Here is a 27,318-nt window from a genome sequence, read left to right as displayed (position 1 = left end):
TCTAGGATCTATTGATGACAAAAGCTTTAAGCAGATTTGTGTCCCGGCGCCGGCTCCTGGGTACCAGATGACATTAATTTATATAAGAATTATATATTAGGTGATGGATTTCTTTTTTCTTTCCTTCCTGGTTTAGCGTTGCTGTGCTCTGGTAGGCCAGGCTGTTTTCCCCTGTGCCAGTATGAGTAGTATGATCAGCATACATGTACAGCAGGTGCTCAGACAGGAAGGGATGGGCTTAGCTAGGCTTAGCTGACTGATCTTTCTATACAGCTCTTACATCCGCAGCATCTGAGACAGAAACATCCACCCACACCAAGCTGGCAGCACCCCCTCCCAGGAGAGGTAAACACCGTTATATGAATCATTCTTGGTCAGATGCCTCGGTATAGGAAGGAAATGTATAGTTTTCAGTGGGCCTTCTATGTAATTAGAGCTGTGTGTTACATAGAACGGTGCTGTATGTGGTGTTTGCATTTACATTGTAGTCATTATGTATAAAGGATGGAAAGCAGGGTCCTCTGGGCTTATATCATACAGCAGTGCAATATGTAACGGCTTCATATGAAGGCCATAGTTGCCTAGTGCTCTGCCCTTTGTAAATTGCCCTCCAGGCAGGGGGTGGTACACAAGTTGTTATGGCACCCAGGCGCCAGCATGCAAAGCTGTAAACGTGACTATTTTTCTTTTAATTAGGTGCACCTGTTTAATTGCTTGGTAACACAAATTGCTAATCAGTCAATCGCATGGCAGCAACCGACTTTAGTCATCTAGACATGGTAAAGACGACTTGCTGAAGTTCAAACTGAGCATCAGAATGGGAAAGAAGGGGAATTTAAGTGACGTTGAACGTGGCATGGTTGTTGGTGCCAAACAGGTTGGTCTGAGTATTTATCAAAAACTGCCGATCTACTGGGATTTTTACGCACAACCATCTCTGGGGTTTACAGAGAATGGTCCGAAAAAGAGAAAATATCCATGGCAGTTGTGTGGATGAAAATACCTTGTTGATCGGGTCAGAGGAGAATGGACAGACTGGTTGGAGATGATAGAAAGGCAAGAGTAACTGAAAAAACCCAAGGTATGCAGAATCTCTTAACCACTTCTCGCCCGACCTATAGCAAAATGACGGCTGGGCGGTGGTTCAGTTATCCTGACTGGATGTCATATGACATCCAGCAGGATAACAGCCGCTGCGCGCCGGTCAGTGGTGCGGTGTGTCAGTTAGGGTGACCACATGTCCCGGATTGCCCGGGACAGTCCCGCATTTTGCAGGTCTGTCCCGGGCACATTCATTCCAGGACAATACAGTGTCCCGGAATTAAACTGACACAGCCACCCCCCGGGCCAATCTGATGCCCCCAAAAAAGGCCGCCACATCACCGCTTTACTCACTGACAGTACTTGTCCTGGCCGAGAATGCCTGGAGGAGCACAGTCCCGCCCCCTGCTTGTGATTGGAGAAATCATAAATCCTGCCTTGTGTGTCCAATCACTGTGCTGTGATTCGTTACATCACAAGCTGATTTTTGGGAAGGGGGGTGTCCCTGAATTGTAGTTTGGAAATGTGGTCACCCTAGTGTCAGTCTGACACACCAATACACCGATCTTGGTAAAGAGCCTCTGACGGAGGCTCTTTACCACGTGATCAGCCGTGTCCAATCACGGCTAATTACGATGTAAACAGGAAGAGTCGTTGATCGGCTTTTCCTCACTTGCATCTGACAGACGCGAGTAGAGGAGAGCCGATCGGTTGCTCTCCTGACAGGGGGGGTCTGTGCTGATTGTTTATCAGCGCAGCCCCCATCGGATGCCCGCCCAGGACCATCAGGATGCCGCCGGGACCACCAAGGATGGCCACCACACTGGACCACCAGGTATGCTCCCCTAGACCACCAGGAATATGCCAGTCTGTGCCAAGGCAGCTGCCAATCAATGCCCGGAAGCTGCCAATCAGTGCCCAGCCACAATGCCTACCAGTTTCAGTGCCACCAGGGATGCTTAACAGTGCCGCATATTAGTGCCCAGGAGTGCTGCCTATCAGTGCCCAGCAGTGCCGCCAATCAGTGCCACCCATAAGTACCCATCATTGCAGCCTATCAGTGCCCACCAGTGCCACCCATGAGTGCCCATCAGTGCCGCCTATCAATGCCCATCAGTGCTGCATATCAGTGCCACCCATCAGTGCAGCCTACCAGTGCCCCTCAGTGCCACCTTATTAGTGCCGTCTTATCAGTGCCTGTCAGTGCCGCCCTATCAGTGCCCATCAGTGAAGGAGAAAACTTACTTATTTACACAGAAACAAAAGAAAAGCTTTTTTTTCTTCAACATTTTCAGTCTTTTTTTATTTGTTTAGCAAAAAATAAAAAACGCAGAGGTGATCAAATACCACCAAAATAAATCTGTAATTATGGGAACAAAATGATAAAAATTCTGTTTGGGTACAGTGTAGCATGACAGCGCAATTGTCATTTAAACAGCGACAGCACAGAAAGCTGAAAATTGGCTTGGGCAGGAAGTGGTATTGAAGTGGTTAAAGTGGTTGTAAACTCGGTTACACCATTTGTACCTACAGGTAAGCCCATAATAAGCTTTCCTGTAAGTACTGTAAATATCTCCTAAACCTACACAGTTTAGGAGATATTTGCCATTTCCGCTTGTGCTGACGTCATCAGGGCATGCGCACTGAACAAACGGCTCGCTTGTGCCATATATTCAGCAGTGTGCCGTAACCGGTGGCTCCCGCGCGAATGCGGAGCCCGTGAACCCCGGAAATAACTCCGGGAGACATGTCGCTGGTCACAGCGGTGTGCGCGCCCGCTGCAACAGCTTCGATCTAAGGCAAGCATTTCATAATGAGCTAGTATGCGATGCATAGGATTTGTTTTTTGTTTTTGTTTTTGTTATTTGTTTTTTTCGGGTTTAGAACTATTTTAATGCACAACACGGACCTTGAAGCAGATGGGCTACAGCTAAAAACAAACAGGAAAATGAGGCTACAATTCGCATAGGCTTACCGGAATTGGAAATAGAAGATTGGAAAAACATTGCTTGGTCTGATGAGTCCCAATTTAGCCTCAATTTAGGCTCAGAATTTGGCATAAACAACATGAAACCATGGATCTATCCTTCCTCGCATCAATGGTTCAGGTTGGTGGTGGTGTAATGGTGTGAGGGATATTTTCTTGGCACACTTTGGGCCCTTAGTACCAATTGAGCATTGTTTAAACGCCACGGCCTACCTGAGTATTGTTGCTGACCATGTCCGTCCCTTTATGACTACAATGTACCCATCTTCTGATGGCTCCTTCCAGCAGGATAATGCACCAAATCATCTCAAACTGGTTTCTTTAACATGACAATGAGGTCACTGTACTCCAATGGCCTCCACAGTCATCAGATCTCAGATCCAATAGAGCACCTTTGGGATGTGGTGGAACTGGAGATTTGCATCATGGATGTGCAGCCTACAAATCTGCAGCAACTGCGTGATGCTATCATGTCAATATGGACCAAAATCTCTGAGGAATGTTTCCAACACCTTGTTGAATCTATGCCATGAATAATTAAGGCAGTTCTGAAGGCCATTCCCTACACCATCCTTACTTAGACCCCTTTCACATTCAGCCGCTTATAGCGTCGGCGGTAAAACTCTGCTATTTTTACCGCCGAAGCTATGGGCGCATTACCCCCCCCCGCTATCGGCCACGAAAGGGTTAAAGCTGAAGCAGCGCATTGCGAGCGGTATAGCCGTGCTGTCCCATTAATTTCAATGGGCAGCAGCGGTGAAGGAGCGGTAAACATGCCCCTCCTTCTCCGCTCCAAAGATGCGGCTAGCAGGACTTTTTTTACCGTCCTGCTAGCGCAACGCTCCAGTGTGAAAGCCCTCGGGGCTTTTACACTGGAATGAATGTGACAGCTGTTTAAGGGCAGATTGCAGGCGCTATTTTTAACGGTATAGGCCAGTCTCTGAGGCGCTATATAGGCCAGTTGCTGAGAACCCAAGCCAGCTGTCAGGCAGCTGAGTGGATCCCGAGAAAATGGTTAGGATCCATTCGGAGCCTGGAGCTGCTCTGTGATGTCAACCGACAGCAGACTTTAGCCCACTATCGGCTGGTTCTGTGGCACAGGAGTGCACAATTAAGACCCAGAAGCAAAAAAGCTTTGGTTCTACTTCTCTTTGAGGCCCGGTTCACACCGATGCGACAATCGATCGGACTTTGCAGCACTTGACGCATCAGAAGTCGAAGCCCATTCTGTACAATGAAACCGGTCTAATCGGCGTGACTTGAGTCTCTCCAACTTAGAAAAAGCTTCCTGCGCTTTTTTTGGTCAGACTTTGATACGACTTGCATTGACTTCTGTCAACCACTTCAGCCCCGGACCATATTGCTAGTCAATGACCGGGCCACTTTTTGCGATTCGGCACTGCGTCGCTTTAACTGACAATGGCGCGGTCGTGCGACGTGGCTCCCAAACAAAATTGTCGTCCTTTTTTTCCCACAAATAGAGCTTTCTTTTGTTGGTATTTGATCACCTCTGCGGTTTTTATTTTTTGCGCTTTAAACAAAAATAGAGCGTCAATTTTCAAAAAAAAAGAATATTTTTTACTTTTTGCTATAATAAATATCCCAAAAATATATAAAAAAATCTATTTTTTTCCTCAGTTTAGGCCGATACATATTCTTCTACATATTTTTCGTTAAAAGAAATCGCAATTAGCGTTTATTGATTGGTTTGCGCAAAAGTTATAGCGTCTACAAAATAGGGGATAGTTTTATGGCATTTTTATTAATATTTTTTTTTTTTTACTAGTAATGGCGGCGATCAGCGATTTTTATCGGTACTGCGACCTTATGGCGAACACTTCGGACACATTTTTGGGACCATTGGCATTTTTATACTGATCAGTGCTATAAAAATGCATTGGTTACTATAAAAATGCCACTAGCAGGGAAGGGGTTAACACTAGGGGGCGAGGAAGGGGTTAATTATGTTCCCTGTGTGTGTTCTAACTGAAGGGGGGTGGGACTGACTAGGGGAAATGACAGATCGCTGTTCATACATTGTATGAACAGACGATCAGTCATTTCTCCCCCTGACAGGACAGGGAGCTGTGTGTTTACACACACAGCTCCCGGTTCTCGCTCTGTAACGAGCGATCGTGGGTGCCCGGCCGTGATCGCGCCCGCTGGGCACGCGCGTTGGGACCAGGGGCGGCGCGCACACGCCCCTATGGGCTGAATCGCGAGATGACGTAAAGCTACGTGATCTCGCTCAGCCGAGCTGACCTGCCGCCGTATAACTGCGGCGGTTGGATGGCTAGTGGTTAAATAAGTTACATGCAAGGCGTGCCAAAGTCACGCTGGGATCTGACTTCGAAGTCATGCGGAAGTTGCAGGCAGTGTGAACTCGGGCTTAATGAATTAGTCAAAGTTGTGCAGACTTCTAATTATGTGCAAGCAAATATCCTGTTTTTCTTTTTTATTTCCTTGCACATGTTTGGGTATTCTTTGCAACATTAGCCCAGATTCAAGAGGCTATTGCGCCCGCGCAACCATAGGTTGCGCGGCGCAATAGCTGTTTTGCTCCCGCGTAGCGAATGCCCCTGATTCAGGAACATCGCTACGCGGACTGCAGCCTAGGATATGACAGGCATAAGCCTCCTTATGCCTTCATATCTCAGGCTGCATTCTTGCGTTGTCCGCTAGGGGGCGCGGCCATTGTGATCGGCGTATAGTATGCAAATTGCATACTACCACCGATTCACAAAAGTTGCGCGGGCCCTGCGCACGCAAGGTACGGAGTTTCCGTACGGCGACTTTAGCGCAAGGTTGCTCCTGCTAAAAGCAGGGGCAGCCAATGCTAAAGTATAGCCGCCCTTCCCGCTCGTGAAATTTAAATTTCACGTCGTTTACGTAAGTGATTTGTGAATGGCGCTGGACGCCATTCACGTTCACTTAGAAGCAAATGACGTCCTTGCGACGTCATTTGCCGCAATGCACGTCGGGAAAGTTTTCCGACGGAGCATGCGCTGTTCGCTCGGCGCGGGAGCGCGCCTAATTTAAATGATTCCCGCCCCCGGTGGGATCATTTACATTAGGCGCCCTTACGCCGGGCTAATTAGCATAGCGCCCGCGCAATTTACGGAGCTACTGCTCCGTGAATCGCGGGCAAATCAAAATATTTGCGTGGGCGCAGAGCAAAAATCGTTGCCCTTTGCCCACGCAAATATTGCGCGGATCTACCTGAATCTGGCCCATTCATTTTTACTTTGTTTCACCTCATTCACTAATTTAGGCGATAATTCCATTTAAAAATGAACATTTTCTTCTTTAGTGAATCAGGGCCATTGGGGCTGCACATCACTGTGAGTAAAAAAGCAGAGGCTGATTTACTAAAGGTATTGAGAATAAACTTAAAGTGGAGTTCCACCCATAAATATAACATTACATCAGTATGTCATTAGTCCTTTACGAATTTTTTTTTTTTAGATGCCTTCAAAGTGTTGTTGATAGGCAGAATAGTTAATCTTCCCACTTCCTGCACCTAGGTGCTTAAAGGATCACTAAAGGAATTTTTTTTTTTTAGCTAAATAGCTTCCTTTACCTTACTGCAGTACTGGTTTCATGTCCTCGTTGTTCGTTTTTGCTTTGAAGTAGCTGTAATTCTGCTGTGATCTCCACACTTCCTGCTTGTCCGGCTCCTTATGAAAAAACTCATGGGAGCTTCTCTCTGTGGTCTAAGCTGTGTGTCTAAAACTCCTCAGAACCAATCAGATTCATTTTAAAAACAAAACACTGCCCTGTATTTGTTTGTTTTTGTTCTGTGGGTCTCTTTACTTCACATAAACATGAAACCAGTTTAAAACCGAAAGTGAAACTAGAGGCACATTATATGATAGAATTTAATCTACTTTTAATAATTTTTAAAAGGAATCAGTTAACTTTTATGGATACCCTGTAAACAGTCATTTCAGCAAAAAAAATGTTTTCCTTTAATGCTTCCTAACCTACACCGCACAGACTCCTGGGAATGTAGTGGGTGTAATTTTCCAGGAGTCTGTGCACTCCCCAGTCTCAAAGAATCATGTGACTTGGACAGCACAGGTGCTGAAACCTGATCTGACACTGCTTGTGCAGCACTGAGCATGTGCGAGATCTGCAAGGCTGAAATCCAGGAAGTCATACAGTCTGGCTTCATGATGCCCACACTTAAGATGGCCCCAGTCAATTTCTATTTTATAAAGTGTCAAAAGAGTTTGATTAGATCATTTAAGTGAATATTCATTAATGTATTGAATTGAATCAACTTGGTAAATCACCCTGATTGTGGCTGCATTTCATTTACTGATCCATTTGATCAATTTTATAGAAATAAACTTGTTTATTATGATTGAGTTCATCATGCTTTTTCATATTGGCACCTCAAAATAGAGGAAACAAGATCAAAAGTAAAAAAAAAAAAACTAATATAAAAACCATAATGAAATCAATCATAAGGTCCTAGGTTCACGTTGTAGCCATTCTCTTTTTTACATTAGTTTGACTGCGACTACTTCAGGGGATGTCTTTTTAGGCTTCATCGGCTGCCCAAATTTGCTTTTATAACTATAGATCTTCTGTATATAGCTGTCTTCCTTTTTTTTTCTGTAAGGTCCAGAAATACTGTTGTTTATTTTATATTATTTAATTTAATTATACAGGAGCTGAAACATACAAAGATGGGTGGGAGAACCCACATTTCTTAGGTGGACATTAAAAGCTTGTTATCATCTGCTGCAGGCAGCCCTTCCCACCCCTCTGAAAAAGGATCGGCAGTGGATTGTTTTTTAGAGGTTGTGTGACAGGCCATGTGGTGCCAAGATGTTGTCTACTAACTGCTTGTTTTAACCCTAAAACGGCCGACCCATTTGCTGCAACTGCGTGCACTTCACATTGTTTAAGGGTGGGTGCTGTATAGCCCCCCCCCCCCCCTATATAGGTGGGCAGTCAAGGGTGGTAAAGCAGCAGCTCAACTGCCTGCTTTTACTGCCTCTGACCATATGTCGAAGACCCCTTACACACTGAGGAGTTTTTTAGGCGGTACATCGCTAAAAATAGCGCCTATATACCGCCTGAAAAACTCCTGCCCAGCCTTCTCAATGTGAAAGCCCGAGGGCTTTCACACTGAGGCGATGCGCTGGCAGGAGAGAAACAAATCTCCTGCTAGCAGCATCCTTGGAGCGGTGAGAGGAGCCGCATGTATACCGCTCCTTCACCGCTCCTTCCCATTTAAAACAATGGAAAACTGCGGTAATACCGCCCGCAATGCGTCTCTGCAGAGGCGCATTGCGGGCGGTATTAACCGTTTATCGGCCACTAGCGGGGGTAATACCGCACCGCTAGTGGCCGAATCCCGCGGCAATTCTGACAGTATAGCGCTGCTATTTTTAGTGGCGCTATACCGCCACCGCGCCTCCCGCCCCAGTGTGAAGGGGGCCTAAACAAGCCCTAAAGGAGTCATGACTGGTGCAATGCTATTGTGCATGCTGTTTAACAAAACCCCTTATCCTTATGCTAACTTACTTAATAAGACCATGATCATGGATTCAATGACCAACAAAGGCCCCTTTATTAATTCCAAAAGATAACATAAAAAATAACTTCAGAAATAATTTTTTTTAGAAATATATATATCTTTCCATAAATATATATGTATTTAACACATAACATTTTCTCAACAGATTTTCCTTAAAGTGGAGGTTCACCCGGAAATGTTAATTTTTAACCTTAGATTGATGCTCATTTTGTCAAGGGGAATCGGGTAGTTTTTTTAAAATCTAAGCAGTACTTACCGTTTTAGAGAGCGATCTTCTCCGCCGCTTCCGGGTATGGGCTGCGGGACTGGGCGTTCCTATTTGATTGACAGGCTTCCGACGGTCGCATCTATCGCGTCACAATTTTCCGAAAGTAGCCAAACGTCGGTGCGCAGGCGCCGTATAGAGCCGCACCGACGTTCGGCTTCTTTCGGCTACTCGTGACGCGATGTATGCGACCGTCGGAAGCCTGTCAACCAAATAGGAACGCCCAGTCCCGCAGCCCATACCCGGAAGCGGCGGAGAAGATCGCTCTCTAAAACGGTAAGTACTGCTTCGATTTTAAAAAAACTACCCGATTCCCCTTGACAAAATGAGCATCAATCTAATGTTAAAAAAAAAAATTCGGGAGCTACTTATAGCGGTTGTATACCCGCTGTCATTTTTATATTTTTTCAAACCTGAAAAGCAAAAGCCATATTCAGCTAGTATGCACCGCATACTAGCTGATTATGAAATACTTACCTTGGAACGAGGTGAGAGGAACTTACCTGGTCCACGCCGAGGGAGATGTCATCTTTCCTCGGCGTGTCTTCCGGGTATCGCCGCTCCAGCGCTGTGATTGGCTGAAACGGCGATGTCGTCACTCCCGCGCATGTGCGCGGGAGACTTCTCGGCCGGCAAGGTCCGGCGGCTGCCGGGCCTTTAGCCGAGGATCCCCGCTGCGCATGCACCGCTGCAGTCAGCGGCGCATTGCGAGGGAATATCTCCTAAACTTTACAGGTTTAGGAGATATTCTTTATACCTACAGGTAAGCCTTATTATAGGAAAAAAGAAAAACAAAACAAATATAAAAAAGACGCGGTGTACGCGGTGTACGCGGTGACGTCACTGCACTCCAGACGCGTTTCGTCACAATATGACGTTCTCAATGGGAATCTTTTCCCATTGAGAACGTCATATTGTGACGAAACGCGTCTGGGACGGAGTGCAGTGACGTCACCGCGTACAGGAAGGGCTCCTGTTAGATGCCGGCCGGCAAATGTTTACTCGCTCTCTATTTACCTTCGCCTGTAAGTAGTTTTAACCTTTTTAATTAAAACTTGTTAGTGCATACTACCCTATGTGCGGTCTCCTTCCTTTTATGTTGACACTGACTGGGCTGTGACATGCTATGAGGACGACTATCGCTAGTATATGCTGCTGCATCCCATCGTGGATCTCTTAAAGGGACCGTGACCTGATCTATTCCTGGCTGTTATCCGGCGCTTTGGGAGTATCCTGCAGTAATTTGAATAACGCTGTTATCAAATTACCTTTTGGTAAGCCTCAGTCCATATGGTGGCGGGTCACAACTGTCAATCATCTTCACACTGGGTGCTGTCCGGGTTGGAATTTTCGTTTATGGACTTTGATACTGGAACTTTTTAACAATTTGTTCATGTTTTATGCACTCATATGGTGCACATTTTTTTCTGTGTTCCACTTGTAGAAAACACAAAGGACTTCACTGTTCATACTATTATATTACTGGTAAGCCTTATTATAGGATTACCTGTAGGTAAAAGTAAAAAAAACACCTATACAACCACTTTAACTCTCTGAACCCCCTCTAAATTTAACAAAGCAACGGTACTTGGAAGTAACCAGGCGCTACATGTGTATATTTCACAAGCCGACTGTCAGCTTTTATGATGGAAGCGATCAGGCAGCTGTACACATAATCACTTTCTCCGACCCCTATGGCCATAGATTTTTGTCCACTATGTGATACAAATAAAGTTTCAGTGGCAAAAAATCATTAAACCCAACCAAATCATTAACCCCCCCCCCCCCCCAAAAAAAATATTTGAGCCTCCCCGCCCCCATATACACACATAGGTAAATATTGCTTGTGATACACATGTTACATGCCAAAGCGGGGGCAAAAATTACAACATCCTTATTCATGGTTAACCCTAAAGTGATGACCTGTAGGGGCTTTTAAAGTGTTTTTAAATGGTAAATTAAATTCAGGGTACTGAAATGTGTTGTTGTTTTATGGGCGTGTACAAGTATAAAGCTTGGCAAGTTCGGTATCTATATTCTCGTTGGCTAACCTGATCTTTTACATTTTACGTTACCATCAATTTGTATAAAATGTTGTTGTTTTTTGTGCCCTAAAGGAAACTTTTTGACTGAAATTTGTGATTGGCAAACTGCTGCACAAATATCATGTGACATAAAAAAAACTTGGAACTACCACTGTTTTATTCTTCAGGGTCTTATATTATTCATAGCACTTAGGTTCGGTAACATTTTTTCTACGCTCGCTAGTTCTTATTTTGTAACAAAAGGTTTTATTTTCTTTTTTCTTGCAGATCGCAGAAAACAATCGATGATCCTTCCCTTGTGAAGAAGATCACAAGAGCTCCTTTGGATTCACCTCTTTTTCTTTAGGTAAACTCACGCAAAAATCCCATTGTATAAACCCTTATCAGCTTGTATTATTAAATGGTATTGTTGGAATGGGTTGGGGGATGTATTTCACGCTCTTTTAAAGAATCTCTCAACCGCGTCACCATGGCAACATGCAATAATGTCTTTAATGGCGAGGACCTCACACAGAGGAATTATCCCTGCTTGATGATGGAAAGCCTAAAGTGCTTTATTTGGTTAATTTTCCATTGGACCAATTAAAAAGGGATTGAACACAATTAGAAGTATGTAATGTATATATTACTTTGTAGGATTTGGTGACTACAGTTCCACCACTTGTACAGTATATAGTCATGAATCATTGATATACATATTATTGCATCACTGAACGAACCATTCAGGGTAAAGGGACAGGTTCTCTTGTTTGGGCACGCTCTATACACACACTTAGGCCTCGTACACACGACCGAGTTTCTCGGCAAAAACCAGCAAGAAACTTGCTGTTTTGTTGTTTTTTTCCGAGGAAACCGGTCGTGTGTACACTTTTCGACGAGGAAACTGTCGAGGATCCCGTCGAGCCAAAAAGAGAGCATGTCTTCTTTTTCCTCGACGGGAATGGAGCAATTTGGCTCGCCGAGATCCTCGACAGCCTAAGGCCCCGTACACACGGCCGAGAAACTCAACGAGCAAAACACATTGTTTTGCTCGTCGAGTTCCTTGTGAAGCCGCTGAGGATCTCGGCGAGCCAAGTTCCCCCATTAAAGGGGTTGTAAAGGTACAATTTTTCTTCCTAAATAGCTTCCTTTACCTTAGTGCAGTCCTCCTTCACTTACCTCATCCTTCCATTTTGCTTTTAAATGTCCTTATTTCTTCTGAGAAATCCTCACTTCCTGTTCTTCTGTCTGTAACTACACACTGTAATGCAAGGCTTTCTCCCTGGTGTGGAGTGTCGTGCTCGCCCCCTCCCTTGGACTACAGGAGAGTCAGGACGCCCACTAACACACAGCTCCTTTCTCTATCTGCAACGTAGACACAATCTAATGCAGCACTGTATTTTTTTTCCCCCTCTCCTCCCCCTTCCCTGCCTCCCTTTCTATGGAGAGAAAAGAGAGAGACGAGAAAATAATAACAATAAAAATTAAAAAAAACATTCATCTAATATTCATGTCCATCTAAGATTATAGTTTGTTTTTCTTACTAAGCATCAAGTATACTTTAGAGAGAGGAGTGAGTATTTGCGGCACATTTTATTTAAAGGAAGAAGGGAAAAAAAAGGGGGTGGGGATAGAGACCAGAGACTGGTCCAAGGGCTTACTTCTGTCATCCCTTATCCTTATACCCTGTATTTACTAATATATAATTGATTGCAAGCGGTATAACTACCGGTACTTAGGGGGCAATCCACAAAAGAGATATGACGGCGTATGTACTGATACGCCGTTGTATCCCTGTTTCTATGGAACTGATCCACAGAATCAGTTTCCAAGAGATAGACAGAAGATCCGACATGTGTAATTGAATTACACTGTCGGATCTTAAGGATGCAATTCTAGGCCGGCCGCTAGGTGGCGAGGCCATTGCGGGCGGCGTAGAATATGCAAATGAACACTTACGGCGATCCACGAACGCTCCGACGGGCCCGTCGCTCTAATGCTACGTCGTTTACGTCGAGTTACGCCGTGTAAAAATAGGGCTGAGTCCTATTTCACTAAGCCCTATTAAGTATGGCCGTCGTTCCCGCGTCGAAAATTCAAACTCTACGTCGTTTGCGTAAGACGTCCGTGAATGGCGCTGGACGCCATTTACGTTACCGTCTAAGCAAATGACGTCGGAGCGACGTCAGTTAGCGCAATGCACGTCGGGTAAGTTACCCGACGGAGCATGCGCAGTACGTCCGGCGCGGGAGCGCGCCTAATTTAAATGGGACTCGCCCTATTAGATTCGGCACGCCTTGCGCCGGACGGATTTGAGTTACACCGCCGCAAATTTCCAGGTAAGTGTGTTGTGGATCGATACCTAACTTAGGAAATTTGCGGCAGTGTAACTTAAATCACTTAAGTTACGTTGCGCTGCGGGGCTGTGGATTTGGCCCTTAGAGTTGACTAAGCATCTTGCAGTACCTGTATAGCAGAGCTCAGACTAGGAGAAAGAGAAGCAGCACAAGCAGCCAATCAGTAGCGCGGCAGGGAAAAAACAGCTTTCACTGTCCAGTTACAGGCTGTAAGTGTAACGTAACTGCAGCAGAAAAAAATCTGATCTCCTGTCATGCCAGACAGGGTTGTGCTGTGTGGCAGAGCTCTGGATGGACTTCTATACACAACTTTGGCAGGTACATTTCCCATGCATGTATTTCATCTGTTTGCCCAGACTTCAGTTTTAAGTGACGAGGGCTGAAAGGTCTGTCTGCTCCTATTGTGCCATTAAAGTCCTGGCAAAGTACATTGCGATGCATAGATTTACTCTAGGCCTTGTGGCGGTTTTTATAAGAGCTTTTCCATTGCTGTCTGCAGGGATACAGAAATGACTGATTATTTTAACTTCTTTCACTTTGTAAGCACATGAATGGCATTTATCTGTATTGGACTCTCCACTGTGAGTAATCGGATTACGTCCGCATCATGAAATTTCCCATTGCTGATATCCATGTATAAGATAACGGGGGTTCCAAAAAAGGGTCTGGATGGAAACAAGAAGGGAATGCTTACTAGACAACTTATTATAAATTGCCTGTTTATTGTGTGCTGTTCTGCCTGGAAGTTTGTTCTTTTTCTAGCTGAGAGTAGATGGAGAAGACCAGCTGCACATTGCAATCCTTTCATATCACATAATTCCTCAACAGATGTATATTTGGAACTTGGCCACCAGCATGAGGAAATGAAGTCCAGAAAGTAACCCAGTCACCTCAGTTTAAAACATTTTTTTTGTTTTGTTTTTTACAGTATTCTGTGTTTTGGTGGAATAAAGTACCGTATTTATCGCGGTATAACTCCCTCCCGCGTATACCGCGCACCCCTAAAGTTGCCGTGAATCCTGTGGAAAAAACGTTTTTGTTGTACTTACAGTTTTGGTGTCTTGCGCGGCGTCCATCGGCGGCCTCGTCGGGGTCCGGCGTCCGTCTGCGGCTTCGGGGTGTCCTCTTCGTCGGGTCGGGCGTCCTTCTGCGGCTTCGGGTGTCCTCTTCGTCGGGTTCGGCGTCCTTCTGCGGCTTCGGGTGTCCTCTTCGTCCGGTCCGGCGTCCTTCTGCGGCATCCTCGCGTCCTCCCTGCTTGTTTCCCGCGCCGAGTTTGAATACTGCGCCGACATATACCAAGCGCAGTACACTCGTGTATCGTTGGGCAGGCTCGGCAACTCTCGTGCTGACGTCCTGTACGCTCAGGACGTCAGCGTGAGAGGTGCCGAAACTGCCCGAAGATACACAAGTGTACTGCGCTCGGTATATGCCGGCGCAGTATTCAAACTCACGGCGGGTATCGGCGTATATCGCGCACCCACGATTTTGCCCTGATTTTCAGGGCAAAATAGTGCGCAGTATACGCCGATAAATACGGTATATATCAGGAATATAATTAGCGGCATGATGGAACGTTTAGTTTTGCAACAGCTGGAGGTCCTCTTATTGCATATCCCTGGTATATATAGTACTTTGCCCCATCTTCCTAGGTGCCTTGTAAAGATAGGGCACCCCCTACCCTCGGCCCATGGTTGTCCGACACTGCAGCTAGCAAGCAGACAGCTACTTTAATAATAATAACCTGTCTCCAGCTACAGCACTTTCTAGAGTTTCTCAACCAGGGTTCTGTGGAACCCTAGGGTTTCTTGAACAATAACCAATTTCTACCAATTGGATGAGTAACCATTGACACTGTAGGAGGGGGATTCTTCCTAAGGCCCCTTTCACACGGTCGGACCGTTCAGGTCCGCTGTCTAAACTGACAGGCGGACCTGAACGGCCGCTCCATGCAATCCTATGGCGCGTCAGATGTCAGCGGAGACATGTCCACTGACATCCGACCCGACCCGATCCGTCAAAACCAGACGGATGGCGATACTTACCCATTCGTGCATGGCGGATCGGATCGTCAGATCTCTCCATAGGAGACAGCGGCGCTGGACAAGCCCCTCCCCGCTTAGTGAGCAGAGAGGGACTTGTCATCCACCGGCTCAGAGGAGATCATCGGAGAGATCTCCCACTGAGCCAGCGGGAGCTGGCGGACTCCTATGGTGGAAGAGGCCTAATGACCACAAATGTAAGAGGCATTCCTCACACTGACCATGATACTAATGTATTGTAAGCTGTAAATATAGAAATTATTAGCAGGGGTTCCCTGAAGGCAAAACATTAATTCAAGGGTTCCTCCATGTTGAAAAGGTTGAGAACAGCTGTGTTAGAGGCAAGCACCAGCTAAGGGAATGCAGTAAGAGGTAAGGCTGATATGCCTTTGCATTCCTTTTGCCCCTAATGTCACCTATGGTCCCCAATGAAGCTGATCTGGAACATATAGTGCTTGGTCAGTTTCTTCCCTGGCCAGTGCTGCCAAGGAATTAAAGCTATGAACCTGGAAGTGATAACATGTTTTGTTACTTCCAGGTTCTTTCACTGGAGGGGATATCAGTGAATAGATACCACAGACACCCACCACAGGAGGGTATCTAACTTGGGTTGGAGACTACGCTGGACTGCCAAGAACAGTCACCCAGTCTGTGTTGTTATTCATGTGGGAAAAAATGAGGGAATCCCTTTCGGTGAATGAGTATGGTATGTACACTTGTATTCTGCAAGTATGCTTCGGTTTAATATACAGTCAGGGTAATTTTAACAGGTCACTCAATCTATATTTTGGCACCAGTGGCGGGACAAGATCTAGCGCCCATGGCAAAGATTCCAAACTGCGCCTCCACTACAAGATCCTCTCTCACCAAATACCCCCCCCCCCCTCCAATCATCCCTATTAGATCAAATTCCAAACCCAAATCGCTACACTTCCATAAATTTAGCAGAAATTTGTGCTTAAAGTAGAACTATAGGCAACACTTTTTTTTCATTATGGATAGAGTAAGGGATTCTTACAGCCCTTTATTTATTTTTTTCCATCACTTCATTTCCTGCCCCATAGCCAAACAGGACGCAAGAGGAAATCTCTGCAGATTAAGGGAACCCCCCCCCCCCAAGGCTCTGGAAAATTCCAGGGCAGGTCTTAAACAGGAAGGGGTGTGACCTTGACAGGAAGGGGTCGATCATATTTAAATTAGGGGTTTCGTCAGGCCTAGGGCAGCACAAAACATAAATACACCACTGGTTCTTTGATATAGGTTTAATAGGCCCTCCCAGGGTCAAAGCACAAAGACAAGACATATGAAACATACCGTATTTATCGGCGTATACCGCGCACTTTTTTGCCCTGAAAAGCCGACATATACCGAGCGCAGTACACTCAGGTATAGTCGGGCAGTCTCGGCTCCTTCCGCGCTCACGTCCTGGACGTACAGGACGTCAGCGCGAGAGTTGCAGAGCCTGCCCGACAATGCACTAGTGTACTGCGCTCTGTATATGTCGGCGCAGTATTCAAACTCGGCGAGGGAAACGAGCGGGGAGGACGCAAGGACGCCGCAGAAGGACGCCGGACCCGACGAAGAGGACACCCGAAGCCGCAGACGGACGCCGGACCCGACGAGGCCGCCGATGGACGCCGCGCAAGACACCAAAACTGTAAGTACAAAAAAAACTTTTTTTCCACAGGATTCGGGGCAACTTTAGGGGTGCGCGGTATACGCGGGAGCGCGTTATACCGCGATAAATACGGTACTTCAAATAATTTTGAAGTGCATACCTCTGGGCATTCATTGTTCACTGCTCCTGTAATATATGAAAAAGAAGAGAGAATATCAAGTTCTTTGACAACTAAGCAGTACAAACAAGTTGAACTGAAAGAGCATATAAACCCTAACAATGAACTTATCTTATTTGCTTTTTTTTGGTCCTGACAAAGCTCTTATCGCAGGTGCAATGTTTTACAGGCTTCTAAATAGATAGAGCGATGCCCCATACACACGATCAGGCCTTTGCCCGACCAAACTCACATCGGAATTCCGACGGAGTTCCATCGGAGGAAAAGAGAACATGTTCTCTATGTAAACTCCGATGGAATTCCTCGGAATATCCGATGGAAAAACTCAGGTGGCCATACACACGGTCGGAATTTCCGATGAAAAAAGTCAGTCAGACTTTTGCAGAGATTTCCCTTCACTTCCTGTCCCATAGCCAAACAGGAAGTAGGATCAAATCCCTGCAAACTAAGGGAATTCCTTGGGGACCCCCAGATCACCAGAACTTGCATCCCCATTGGAAGATTTCCCCACTATTACTTTTCTGGGGAAAACTCAAAATTTGGGCTGTTTTCTTTTACTTTCACTTTCAATGATAATGGTAAACGTGACAAATAGCATAGCTCCCAACTATCCCTGAATGTCCATCATTCCTCCTCATTTGTCCATCAGTTTGGTCTGATCTATATAGTTGTATATAAAATGCTGCATTTGTAAATTCCAAAAGCCAATATAAAGGAATATTAGTGGTAAAAAAAAAAGCACTTGTGGGTTTAACCAATCTTGTTTTTTTTACAATTCTCCTTTAACCGCTTGGGACCCGCGCTATAGTCAAATGATGGCTACAGCGCGGATCCCAAAATCCAAGTGGACGTCAATTGACGTCCACCCCTTTGCTCGCGCTCCAGAGCGCGCAGCGGGGAAACTCTGTGTTGGCCGTGTCCCTTGGACACAGCCAATTAAAGATCGCCACGAACGGCCAATCAGAGTGGCCTTTTGCGATGCGATCTGTGCGGCCAATGAGAGATGATCTCATATGTAAACATATGAGATCATCTCTCATTGCCGGTTTACACAGAGACAGCGGTGCTATCTCTGGAGAGGAGACCGATCTGTGTCCCTTGTACATAGGGACACAGATCGGTCACCCCCCCCAGTCACCCCCCCTCCACCTACAGTTAGAACACAATGCAGGGAATACATTTAACCCCTTCCTCACCCCCTAGTGTTAACCCCTCCAATGCCAGTCACATTTATACTGTAATTAGTGCATATTTATAGCACTGATCGCAGTATAAATGTGAATGGCGCCAAAAATGTGTCAAAAGTGTCCGATGTGTCCGCCATAACGTCGCAGTCCCAATAAAAATTGCAGATCGCCGACATTTCTAGTAAAAAAAAAAAATTATGAAAAATAATAATTCTGTCCCCTATTTTGTAGGCGCTATAACGTTTGCGCAAACCAAACCATTTGTTTACCAAAAATATGTAGAAGAATACGTATCGGCCTAAACTGAGGAAAAAAAAGTGTTTTTGTTTTTAAATTGGGATATTTATTATAGCAACAAGTAAAAAATATTGTATTTTTTTCAAAATTGTCGCTCTTTTTTGTTTATAGCGCAAAAAATAAAAACCGCACAGGCGATCAAATACCACCAAAAGAAAGCTCTATTTGTGGGGAAAAAAGGACGTCAATTTTGTTTGGGAGCCACGTCGCATGACCGCGCAATTGTTAGTTAAAGCGACACAGTGCCGGAAGCTGAAATTTCACCTGAGCAGGAGGGGGGTATATGTGCCCAGTAAGCAAGTGGTTAAGGGGGCGTGGCAAGGGGTGTGTCCTATCCCTGCATACTTTTGCTGATAGTGTCCCTCATTCCCATCTCAAAAAGTTGGGAGGTATGGAATAGAGAGGGGGAATCTCCCTAATGGGGGCACAGACAGCAATAAAAACTGACAAGCATTCAAATCCCTCTCCACTATAGTCTATTCTTAGACTATAGATCAATAAAAACCTGACAGGGGTGCTAAACTGAAACTAAAAAGGTTATACATACATACAACTTTTTCTTTCTTTTACCACAGCATGTGGTAGAAGGGTTGCCACTTTTTCTTCAAGCCAAACCTGAACACTTTAGCATTGCCCAGTAATTAATTTTTTTTTTGTTTTATTGGATTGTAACAAACCAGGGACACCTTTGGGCAGAAAATAGTAATGTGGCACACATATTGCCCCCTCACCCTCCTGTCAAGCCCTGTTCTGAACCACATTCCTATCTGAACAATGTGTCCGGGTTTCTGGTGGACTGAAGCCCGGACACATGATTCAAAACCCAGACTGTCGGGGTAAATTCCGGACAGGTGGCAACCCTAGGTGGTAACACTGACAATCCTATGCTTTCTCCTTTTGTATTTTGTTACAGAGAACCATTTCGTACCATTTTTTTTACATGTTGGACTCTTTGAGAGGTGGGGCTTTGTCTTGCAGTGCTCCAGATTTGGTATATGTGTGGAATATGTCACTATTTTAAATGTCGTAAAAGTGAAACTCCAGCCCATACTGCCCTTGGCTGTCATAGCAGAGTGGTTCAGGAAGCTAGCATGTATACAGTACATCATACATCACTTCATACACAGCGGCTGTCTGTATTAAAAGTGTGAACTGATACTCTGCCCCAATGTTGTTACACTTGAACAGGCCAAGAAATGTACAGAATCACACTAAATCAGCCAGGGCATAACCTTCTACCCTCAGCCAGGGCATTGAAAATGGGTTATGGATGGGTATTCCAGCATGACAATGACCCAAAATGCACACCGCCAAGGCACCAAAGGAGTAGCTTAAGAAGAAGCACATTAAGGTCATGGAGTGGCCCAGCCAGTCTCCAGACCTTAATCCCATAGGAAATATGTGGATGGAGCTGAAGGTTTGAGTTACCAACACCACCCTTGAAACCTTAAAGCGGAACTTCCTCTTTAAGCACTCCTCGCCCCCTTGCATGCCACATTCAGCATTTCATTTTTTGGGGGAGGGGAGTGGGGGCTTCGTTAGGAGTGAGACTTCCTGCTCCACTTCCTCCTTCTGCCTACGGGACACCTAGGCGACTCCTCCTCTCTACCTAGGCGGACCCTCCCTCTAGGCGATCTCCTGGGACATGTGACAGGTACCAGAAGATCGCCTGGCGCAGTGCGTGCCCAGCCATGAAGCCAAAAGCTGTCACGGGCTGGGTGCCCAGAATGGCAATGAAGGTGCTGGCGGAGAGGAGTGACGCTCCGGGCGGCCGCATCGCTGGACCGTGGAACAGGTAAGTGTCTGTTTATTAAAAGTCAGCAGCTACACTTTTTGTAGCTGCTGACTTTTAATAAACATAAAGGCCCGGATTCACAAAGACTTACGCCAACGTATCTACTGATACGCCGTTGTAAGTCCAAATGAGCGCCGTCGTATCTATGCACTGATTCTTTAAATGAGATACGCCTGAATTTTGCCAAGATGCGACCGACGTAAGTCTCCTATGCCGTCGTATCTTGGGTGCATATTTACGCTGGCCGCAAGGGGCGCTTCTGTTGTTTTACGAATATGTAAATGACCTAGATACGCCGATTCACGAACATACTTGCGCCCATCGCAGTAAGCTATGCCGTTTACGTAAGGCGTACGTCCGGCGTAAAGATAAACCACCAAATAGCTGGTCTAAGTCGTGTAGGGTATGGACGTCGGAACTGCCGTCGGATTTTACGTCATTTGCGTAAGTCGTATGTGAATGGGGCTGGGCGTAGGTTACGTTCACGTCGTACTCATTGAGCCGTCGTTTCTTAGGGAGTATATGCGACGTGATTCTGAGCATGCGTTCGTAAGGCCATGCATTTACATGGGGTCACGACTCATTTTAATACAACACGCCCACTACCTGTCTAATTTGAATTAGGCGGGCTTACGCCGGCCCATTTACGCTACGCCGACGTAACTTAGGGTGCAAGTGCTTTGTGAATACTGGCCTTGCCTCTCGATTTTACGCCGGCGTAGCGCATATGAGCTGCGCTACGCCCGCTTAAACATACGCCGCTCTACCTGAATCTGGCTAAAAATGCCTGGAACTCCCCTTTAATGACTTGTGGAGGATCTGCAAAGAGAAAATCCCGCAAACCTGGTGGCCAACTACAAGAAATGTCTTACCTCTGTGATTGCCAACAAGGGTTTTACCACCAAGTACTAAGCCGTGTTTTGCGAAGGGGTCAAATACTTATTTCACTCATTAAAATGCAAATCAATATATAACTTTTTTGAAGTGCGTTTTACTGGATATTTTTGTTGTTAACCACTTCCCGCCTGGTCAATAACAGATTGACGTCCGGGAAGTGGTTCTGAAATCCTGACTGGACGTCTATTGACGTCCTGCAGGATCTCATGCCTGCGCGCGCCTGTGGGGGCGCGCAGCGCGGCGATCGGTGATGCGGGGTGTCAGTCTGACACCCTGCATCTCCGATCTCGGTAAAGAGCCTCCGGCGGAGGCTCTTTACCACGTGATTAGCCGTGTCCATTCACGGCTGATCACGATGTAAACAGGAAGAGCCGTTGATGGCTCTTCCTCACTCGCGTCTGACAGACACGAGTAGAGGAGAGCCGATCGGCGCCTCTTCTGACAGGGGGGGTTTGCGCTGATTGTTTATCAGTGCAGCCCCCCCTCGGATCGCCACACTGGACCACCAGGGAAGCCCACACTGGACCACCAGGAAAGGGCAAAAAAAAGGGTAAAAAAAAAAGCCAATAATAAAAAAAAAAGAGCAGTAAAAAAAACAGATGCCAATCAGTGCCCACAAATGGGCACTGATTGGCAACATGGATCCATCAGTGCCACCCCACAGTGTTCATCAGTGCCACCCCATAGTGCCCATCCATGCCCAGTGCTCACCTATCAGTGCCCATCTGTGCCACCCATAAGTACCCATCAGTGCCACCCATAAGTACCCATCAGTGCCACCCATAAGTGCTGCCCATCTGTGCCACCTATGAGTGCCCAGTGCCGCCTATGAGTGCCCATCAGTGCCACCCATGAGTGCCCATCAGTGCCGCCTATGAGTGCCCATCAGTGCCGCCTATGAGTGCCCATCAGTGCCACCTATGAGTGCCCATCAGTGCCGCATACCAGCGCCGCCAATCAGTGCCCATCAGTGCCACCTCATCGGTGCCCATCAGTACTACCTCATCGATGTCCATCAGTGCCATCTCATCAGTGCCCATCAGTGCTGCCATATCAGTGCCCGTAATTGAAAGAGAAAACTTACTTATTTACAAAAAATTAACAGAAAAAACAAAAAACATAATTTTTTTCAAAATTTTCAGTCCTTTTTTAGTTTTTGCGCAAAAAAAAAAATCGCAGAGGTGATCAAATACCACCAAAAGAAAGCTCTATTTGTAGGGAAAAAAGGACGCCAACTTTGTTTGGGTACAGTGTAGCATGATCGCGCAATTGCCATTCAAAGTGTGATAGTGCTGAAAGCTGAAAATTGGCTTGGGCGGGAAGGTGCGTAAGACCCCTTTCACATTTAGGCGTTTTTCATGCGGTACATCGCTAAAAATAGCGCTGCTATACCGCATGAAAAAATCATGCCCTGCAGGCTTCAATGTGAAGGCCCGAAGGCTTTCACACTGAAGCGGTGCGGTAGCAGGACCGCTCCAAAAGTCCTGCTAGCCGCATCTTTGGAGCGGTATAGGAGCGGGGTGTTTACCGCTCCTATACCGCGCCTTCCAATTGAAATCAATGGGAAACCGCAGTAATACCGCCCGCAATGGGCGGTATTAACCCTTTTTCGGCCGCTAGCGGGGGTTAAAACCTCACTGCTAGCGCCCGAATATCGCGGTAAATACGACGGTATAGCGGCGCTAAAAATAGCGTGGCTATACCGTCAGCGCACCTCCGCTGCCCAATGTGAAAGCAGCCTAAGTGCCTGGTATGGAAGTGGTTAATCTGTTTCTTACTGTTAAAATTATCCTACCATTAAAATTATAGACTGATGATTTCTTTGTCAGTGGGCAAATGTACAAAATCAGCAGGGATCAAATACTTTTCCCCTCACTGTAGGTATTACAGGGAAGTCATGTGCCAGTCTGTAAGAAGAACAGTATTGTCTGCTGTGTGCTTCCTGTATAGATGAAACGCGTCCTGTGAGGTTAGGTAAAGCGAGCCACTAAGACCAGTTTGTTTCTATTTCTTCGTGACATGCATCTCTATCTTTTAATAAGTATCTTCTTTCCTATTGCACTCACATTTATTTTGGGCTTCCTATTTCAATTGTTGTGTATTTCTATTTTTAAGAAAGCCAGTGCTACAAATAAGAGGACATTTAGATATAAAGAACCTTTTAGAATACTTGGTATCCTTGTTTATTTTGTAGTTTCTGTTTTCCTGAAAATCCCATTTGCGCAGACAGTAACTGATTACTGTATATAGACATTAAAGTGCATCTAAAGCCAAAGACAAAAATGTTATATACTGCAGCTAACCTATCCGTAGATGCAGTGGCGGTGCGTCCATAGTGGGATGCAGGAGCGCCCCTCTCTCCTGCACGCACCCATCACAAAACAATAGATATATTCATGCATGGCATGAATATATCTATTGTCACCGCTGCCGCCCACTATTCAGGTGTCTGGCCCCCTGTTGAGCGCCGGCCATCTGAATAACAGCGGTGGGTGTGTTTTGGAGGTGCCTGATTAGAGCCATCGGCTATCCCGATTAGAGGCTGTGGGCTCTAATCGGCTTCCAAATGGCTAAACAGCAGGCGCACGGCTGTGCGTTCCCTGTTTAGACCATGCTGTGTTAGGGAATCGCTTCCCTAACACTGACCCGCCTCTCAGCCAAACAGGTGCACCGAGTATGGTTACCTGGCTGAAGCGACATAGAGGACGGGAGAAGACATCGAGGGAGTGGAGGGAGCGTGGAGGAGGACGGCGCTGACCCAAGGATGGTAAATGCCGGACTGAGGGAAAACTAGCGGCATTTGGGCACAAACTGGTTGCATTTTGGGCCACAAACTGGCTGCATTTTGGGCCACAAACTGGCTGCATTTGGGGGCACAAACTGGCTGCATTTGAGGGCACAAACTGGCTGCAATTGGGGGGACAAACTGGCTATATTTGGAGGGACAGACTGGCTGCATTTGAGGGGCCAAACTAGCTGCATTTGAGGGGACAACCTGGCTGCATTTGAAGGGACAACCTGGCTGCATTTGAGGGGACAACCTGGCTGCATTTGAGGGGACAAACTGGCTGCATTTGAGGGGACAAACTGGCTGCATTTGAGGGAACAAACTGGCTGCATTTGAGGGAACAAACTGGCTGCATTTGAGGGGACAAACTGGCTGCATTTGAGGGAACAAACTGGCTGCATTTGAGGGAACAAACTGGCTGCATTTGAGGGGACAAACTGGCTGCATTTGAAGGGACAAACTGGCTGCATTTGAGGGAACAAACTGGCTGCATTTGAGGGAACAAACTGGCTGCATTTGAGGGAACAAACTGGCTGCATTTGAGGGAACAAACTGGCTGCATTTGAGGGAACAAACTGGCTGCATTTGAGGGGACAAACTGGCTGCATTTGAAGGGACAAACTGGCTGCATTTGAGGGGACAAACTGGCTGCATTTGAAGGGACAAACTGGCTGCATTTGAGGGAACAAACTGTCTGCATTTGAAGAGACAAACTGGCTGCATTTGAGGGAACAAATTGGCTGCATTTAATTGAACAAACTGGTTGCATTTGAGGGAACAAACTGGCTGCATTTGAGGGGACAAACTGGCTGCATTTGAAGGGATAAACTGGCTGCATTTGAGGGAACAAACTGGCTGCATTTGAGGGGACAAACTGGCTGCATTTGAGGGGACAAATTGGCTGCATTTGATTGAACAAACTGGTTGCATTTGAGGGGACAATCTGGCTGCATTTGAAGGGACAAACTGGCTGCATTTGAGGAGACAAACTGGCTGCATTTGAAGGGACAAACTGGCTGCATTTGAGGGGACAAACTGGCTGCATTTGGGGGGACAAACTGGCTGCATTTGAAGGGACAAACTGGCTGCATTTGAAGGGACAAACTGGCTGCATTTGAGGGGACAAACTGGCTGCATTTGGGGGGACAAACTGGCTGCATTTGACCCCTCAAATGCAGCCAGTTTGTCCCCCCAAATGTTTATTGATCGGTTTGTGCAAAAGTTATAGCTTCTACAAAATAGGGGATAGTTTTATGGCATTTTTATTAATTATTTTTTTTACTAGTATTGGCAGCGATTTTTATCGTGACTGCGACATTATGGCGGACACCATTTTGGGACCATTGTCATTTTTACAGCGATTAGTGCTATACAAATGCACTGATTACTGTGAAAATTACACTGACAGTGAAGGGATTAACCACTAGGTGGCACTGTAGGGGTTAAGTGTTCCCAAGGAATTGGTTCTTACTGTAGGGGGGCGTGGCTACATGTGACACGTCACTGATTGTTGTTCCCGATGACAGGGAACACGATCAGTGACAGTGTCACTTGGCAGAACGGGGAGATGTTGTGTTTACACACAACATCTCCCCGTTCTTAAGCTGTGTGACCCGATTGTGGGACACCGGCGGCGATCAGGTCCACGGCGCGGTCACGGAGCTTGCGGCGTACCTGTATGCCCTTTTGCCTGTCCGTGCCATTTTGCCGACGTATATCAGCGTGCGCTGGTCAGCAAGTGTTTTTTTTATAGCTTATATCATATATTGTTTATAGCGCAAAAAAATTAAAAACGCAAAGGTGATCAAATACCACCAAAATAAAGCTCTATTTGTGGCAAAAAAAAGGACATCAATTTTGTGTGGGTACAATGTTGCACGACCGCGCAATTGTCAGTTAAAGCAACGCAGTTCCGTATCTGCAAAAAATGCTCTAGTCATTAAGGGGGTTCTGGGGCTGAAGTGTGCAGCAGTCCCCCCAGGTCCGCTAATACTTAATCTTAATCCAGCGATGTTTACAAGAGCCTCGGCTCTCCGGTGGGACTCTCCCTTCTCATTGGCTGAGACATCAGCTGTCAATCACAGCCAGTGAGCCAATGAGGAGAGAGGGGGGCAGGTCCTAGCCGTAGCTTTATGTGTGAATTGACAGATAGAGCAACGGCTCATGAACAAGCCTGCTTAGGTGCCCCTATTGCAAGCTGCTTGCTCTGTGGGTGCTCTGCAGGAGGGGAGACCAAAAGCACCAGTGAGGGACCTGAGAAGAAGAGGATCGGGGCTGCTCTGTGCAAAACCACTGCACAGAGCAGGTGAGTATGACATGTTTGTTATTTAAAAAAAAAGAAACCCTTTAATATCACTTTAAAAATCGAAAAAAAAGAAAACGAATGCAGTCACCACTTTACCACATGTTGGTAAACTGCAATATATTACATTTTTGTCTTGGGTTTGGATATGCTTTAAAGTGAAAACAATGAATATAAGGCAAGGTTTGTGCCGTTTATATCTGCCTGGAGTTCAACGTTAAAGCCCTTCTCTGGGATGAAGAATGTACAAGATGTGTCATAAGTGTATATTAAATATTTTGTGTTTTTCTTCCTTATTTAGATAAGTTTGTCATAAAATCCCTGGAGACTGGTGCTACCGGACTTACTCAGCATGACCACCCACGTGACGCTGGAAGATGCGTTATCTAACGTGGACCTATTGGAGGAGTTACCACTCCCTGACCAGCAGCCATGCATCGAACCGCCTCCGTCCTCCATAATGTACCAGGTATCATCTTGTCACAGAGCTGGAGTGCTTCACATTTTCCTTTTATAATCAGGATTTTTTTTATTAAGGGCCTTTATATTCATTCTTTCTTCACTGTATCTGAGCACCACAAACCAAAAAAAAAACAATTTAATTCATTTTTAATGTTCAAAGCAAGCTCACCCTTCCATCTATGTCTCCATGCTTCATTTTGTTGAGAAATCACTAGCCGTGGCCATCCAGAGTAAGGGCAGATGATTCATGTAGTATTTACTTCCTGGAATCCATCTGCTCTTAGCTCAGGTATGCAGGCGGGAGGGTGTGTTTAGCTGAGAAAACCCCTCCTCCATTCCTGAAGTCTTCTGGGCTGTATGACATCACAAGCCTAGGCCTGAAAACCAGGAAGTAACTGAAGAAATGTAAAAAAAAGTTTAAAACAAGAAAATGTGATATACTTTCCTCTCAAGTTACTAATGCTAAAACTAAGGATTAAAAATAGTCAATGTTGATTGCAAGAGTGAAGTTTCACTTTAAATTCCCATTA

At 46.0% G+C, this 27,318-nt stretch overlaps 1 protein-coding gene across 3 annotated transcripts in view; it reads left to right on the top strand.

Moving 5' to 3' along the window:
• Positions 1-27,318, top strand: part of CYFIP2 (cytoplasmic FMR1 interacting protein 2) — a 121,820-nt gene that overhangs the window by 20,044 nt on the left and 74,458 nt on the right. For 2 of the 3 annotated variants that reach the window (XM_040345082.1, XM_040345080.1), the window contains exons 1-3: positions 242-345; positions 11,157-11,235; positions 26,628-26,795. In XM_040345082.1, coding sequence (XP_040201016.1) covers positions 26,679-26,795 — 117 coding nt within the window. In that variant the 5' untranslated portion in view covers positions 242-345; positions 11,157-11,235; positions 26,628-26,678. Of the gene's footprint in view, positions 1-241; positions 346-11,156; positions 11,236-26,627; positions 26,796-27,318 lie in introns of those variants that run through there. The other variant, XM_040345081.1, reaches the window with a different exon arrangement.

Source organism: Rana temporaria, chromosome 3 (assembly GCF_905171775.1).
Source record: "Rana temporaria chromosome 3, aRanTem1.1, whole genome shotgun sequence".
NCBI classification, from domain to species: Eukaryota; Metazoa; Chordata; class Amphibia; order Anura; family Ranidae; genus Rana; species Rana temporaria.
The sequence above is the reverse complement of the archived record's forward strand: the minus strand, read 5'-3'. Positions and strand labels throughout refer to the sequence as shown.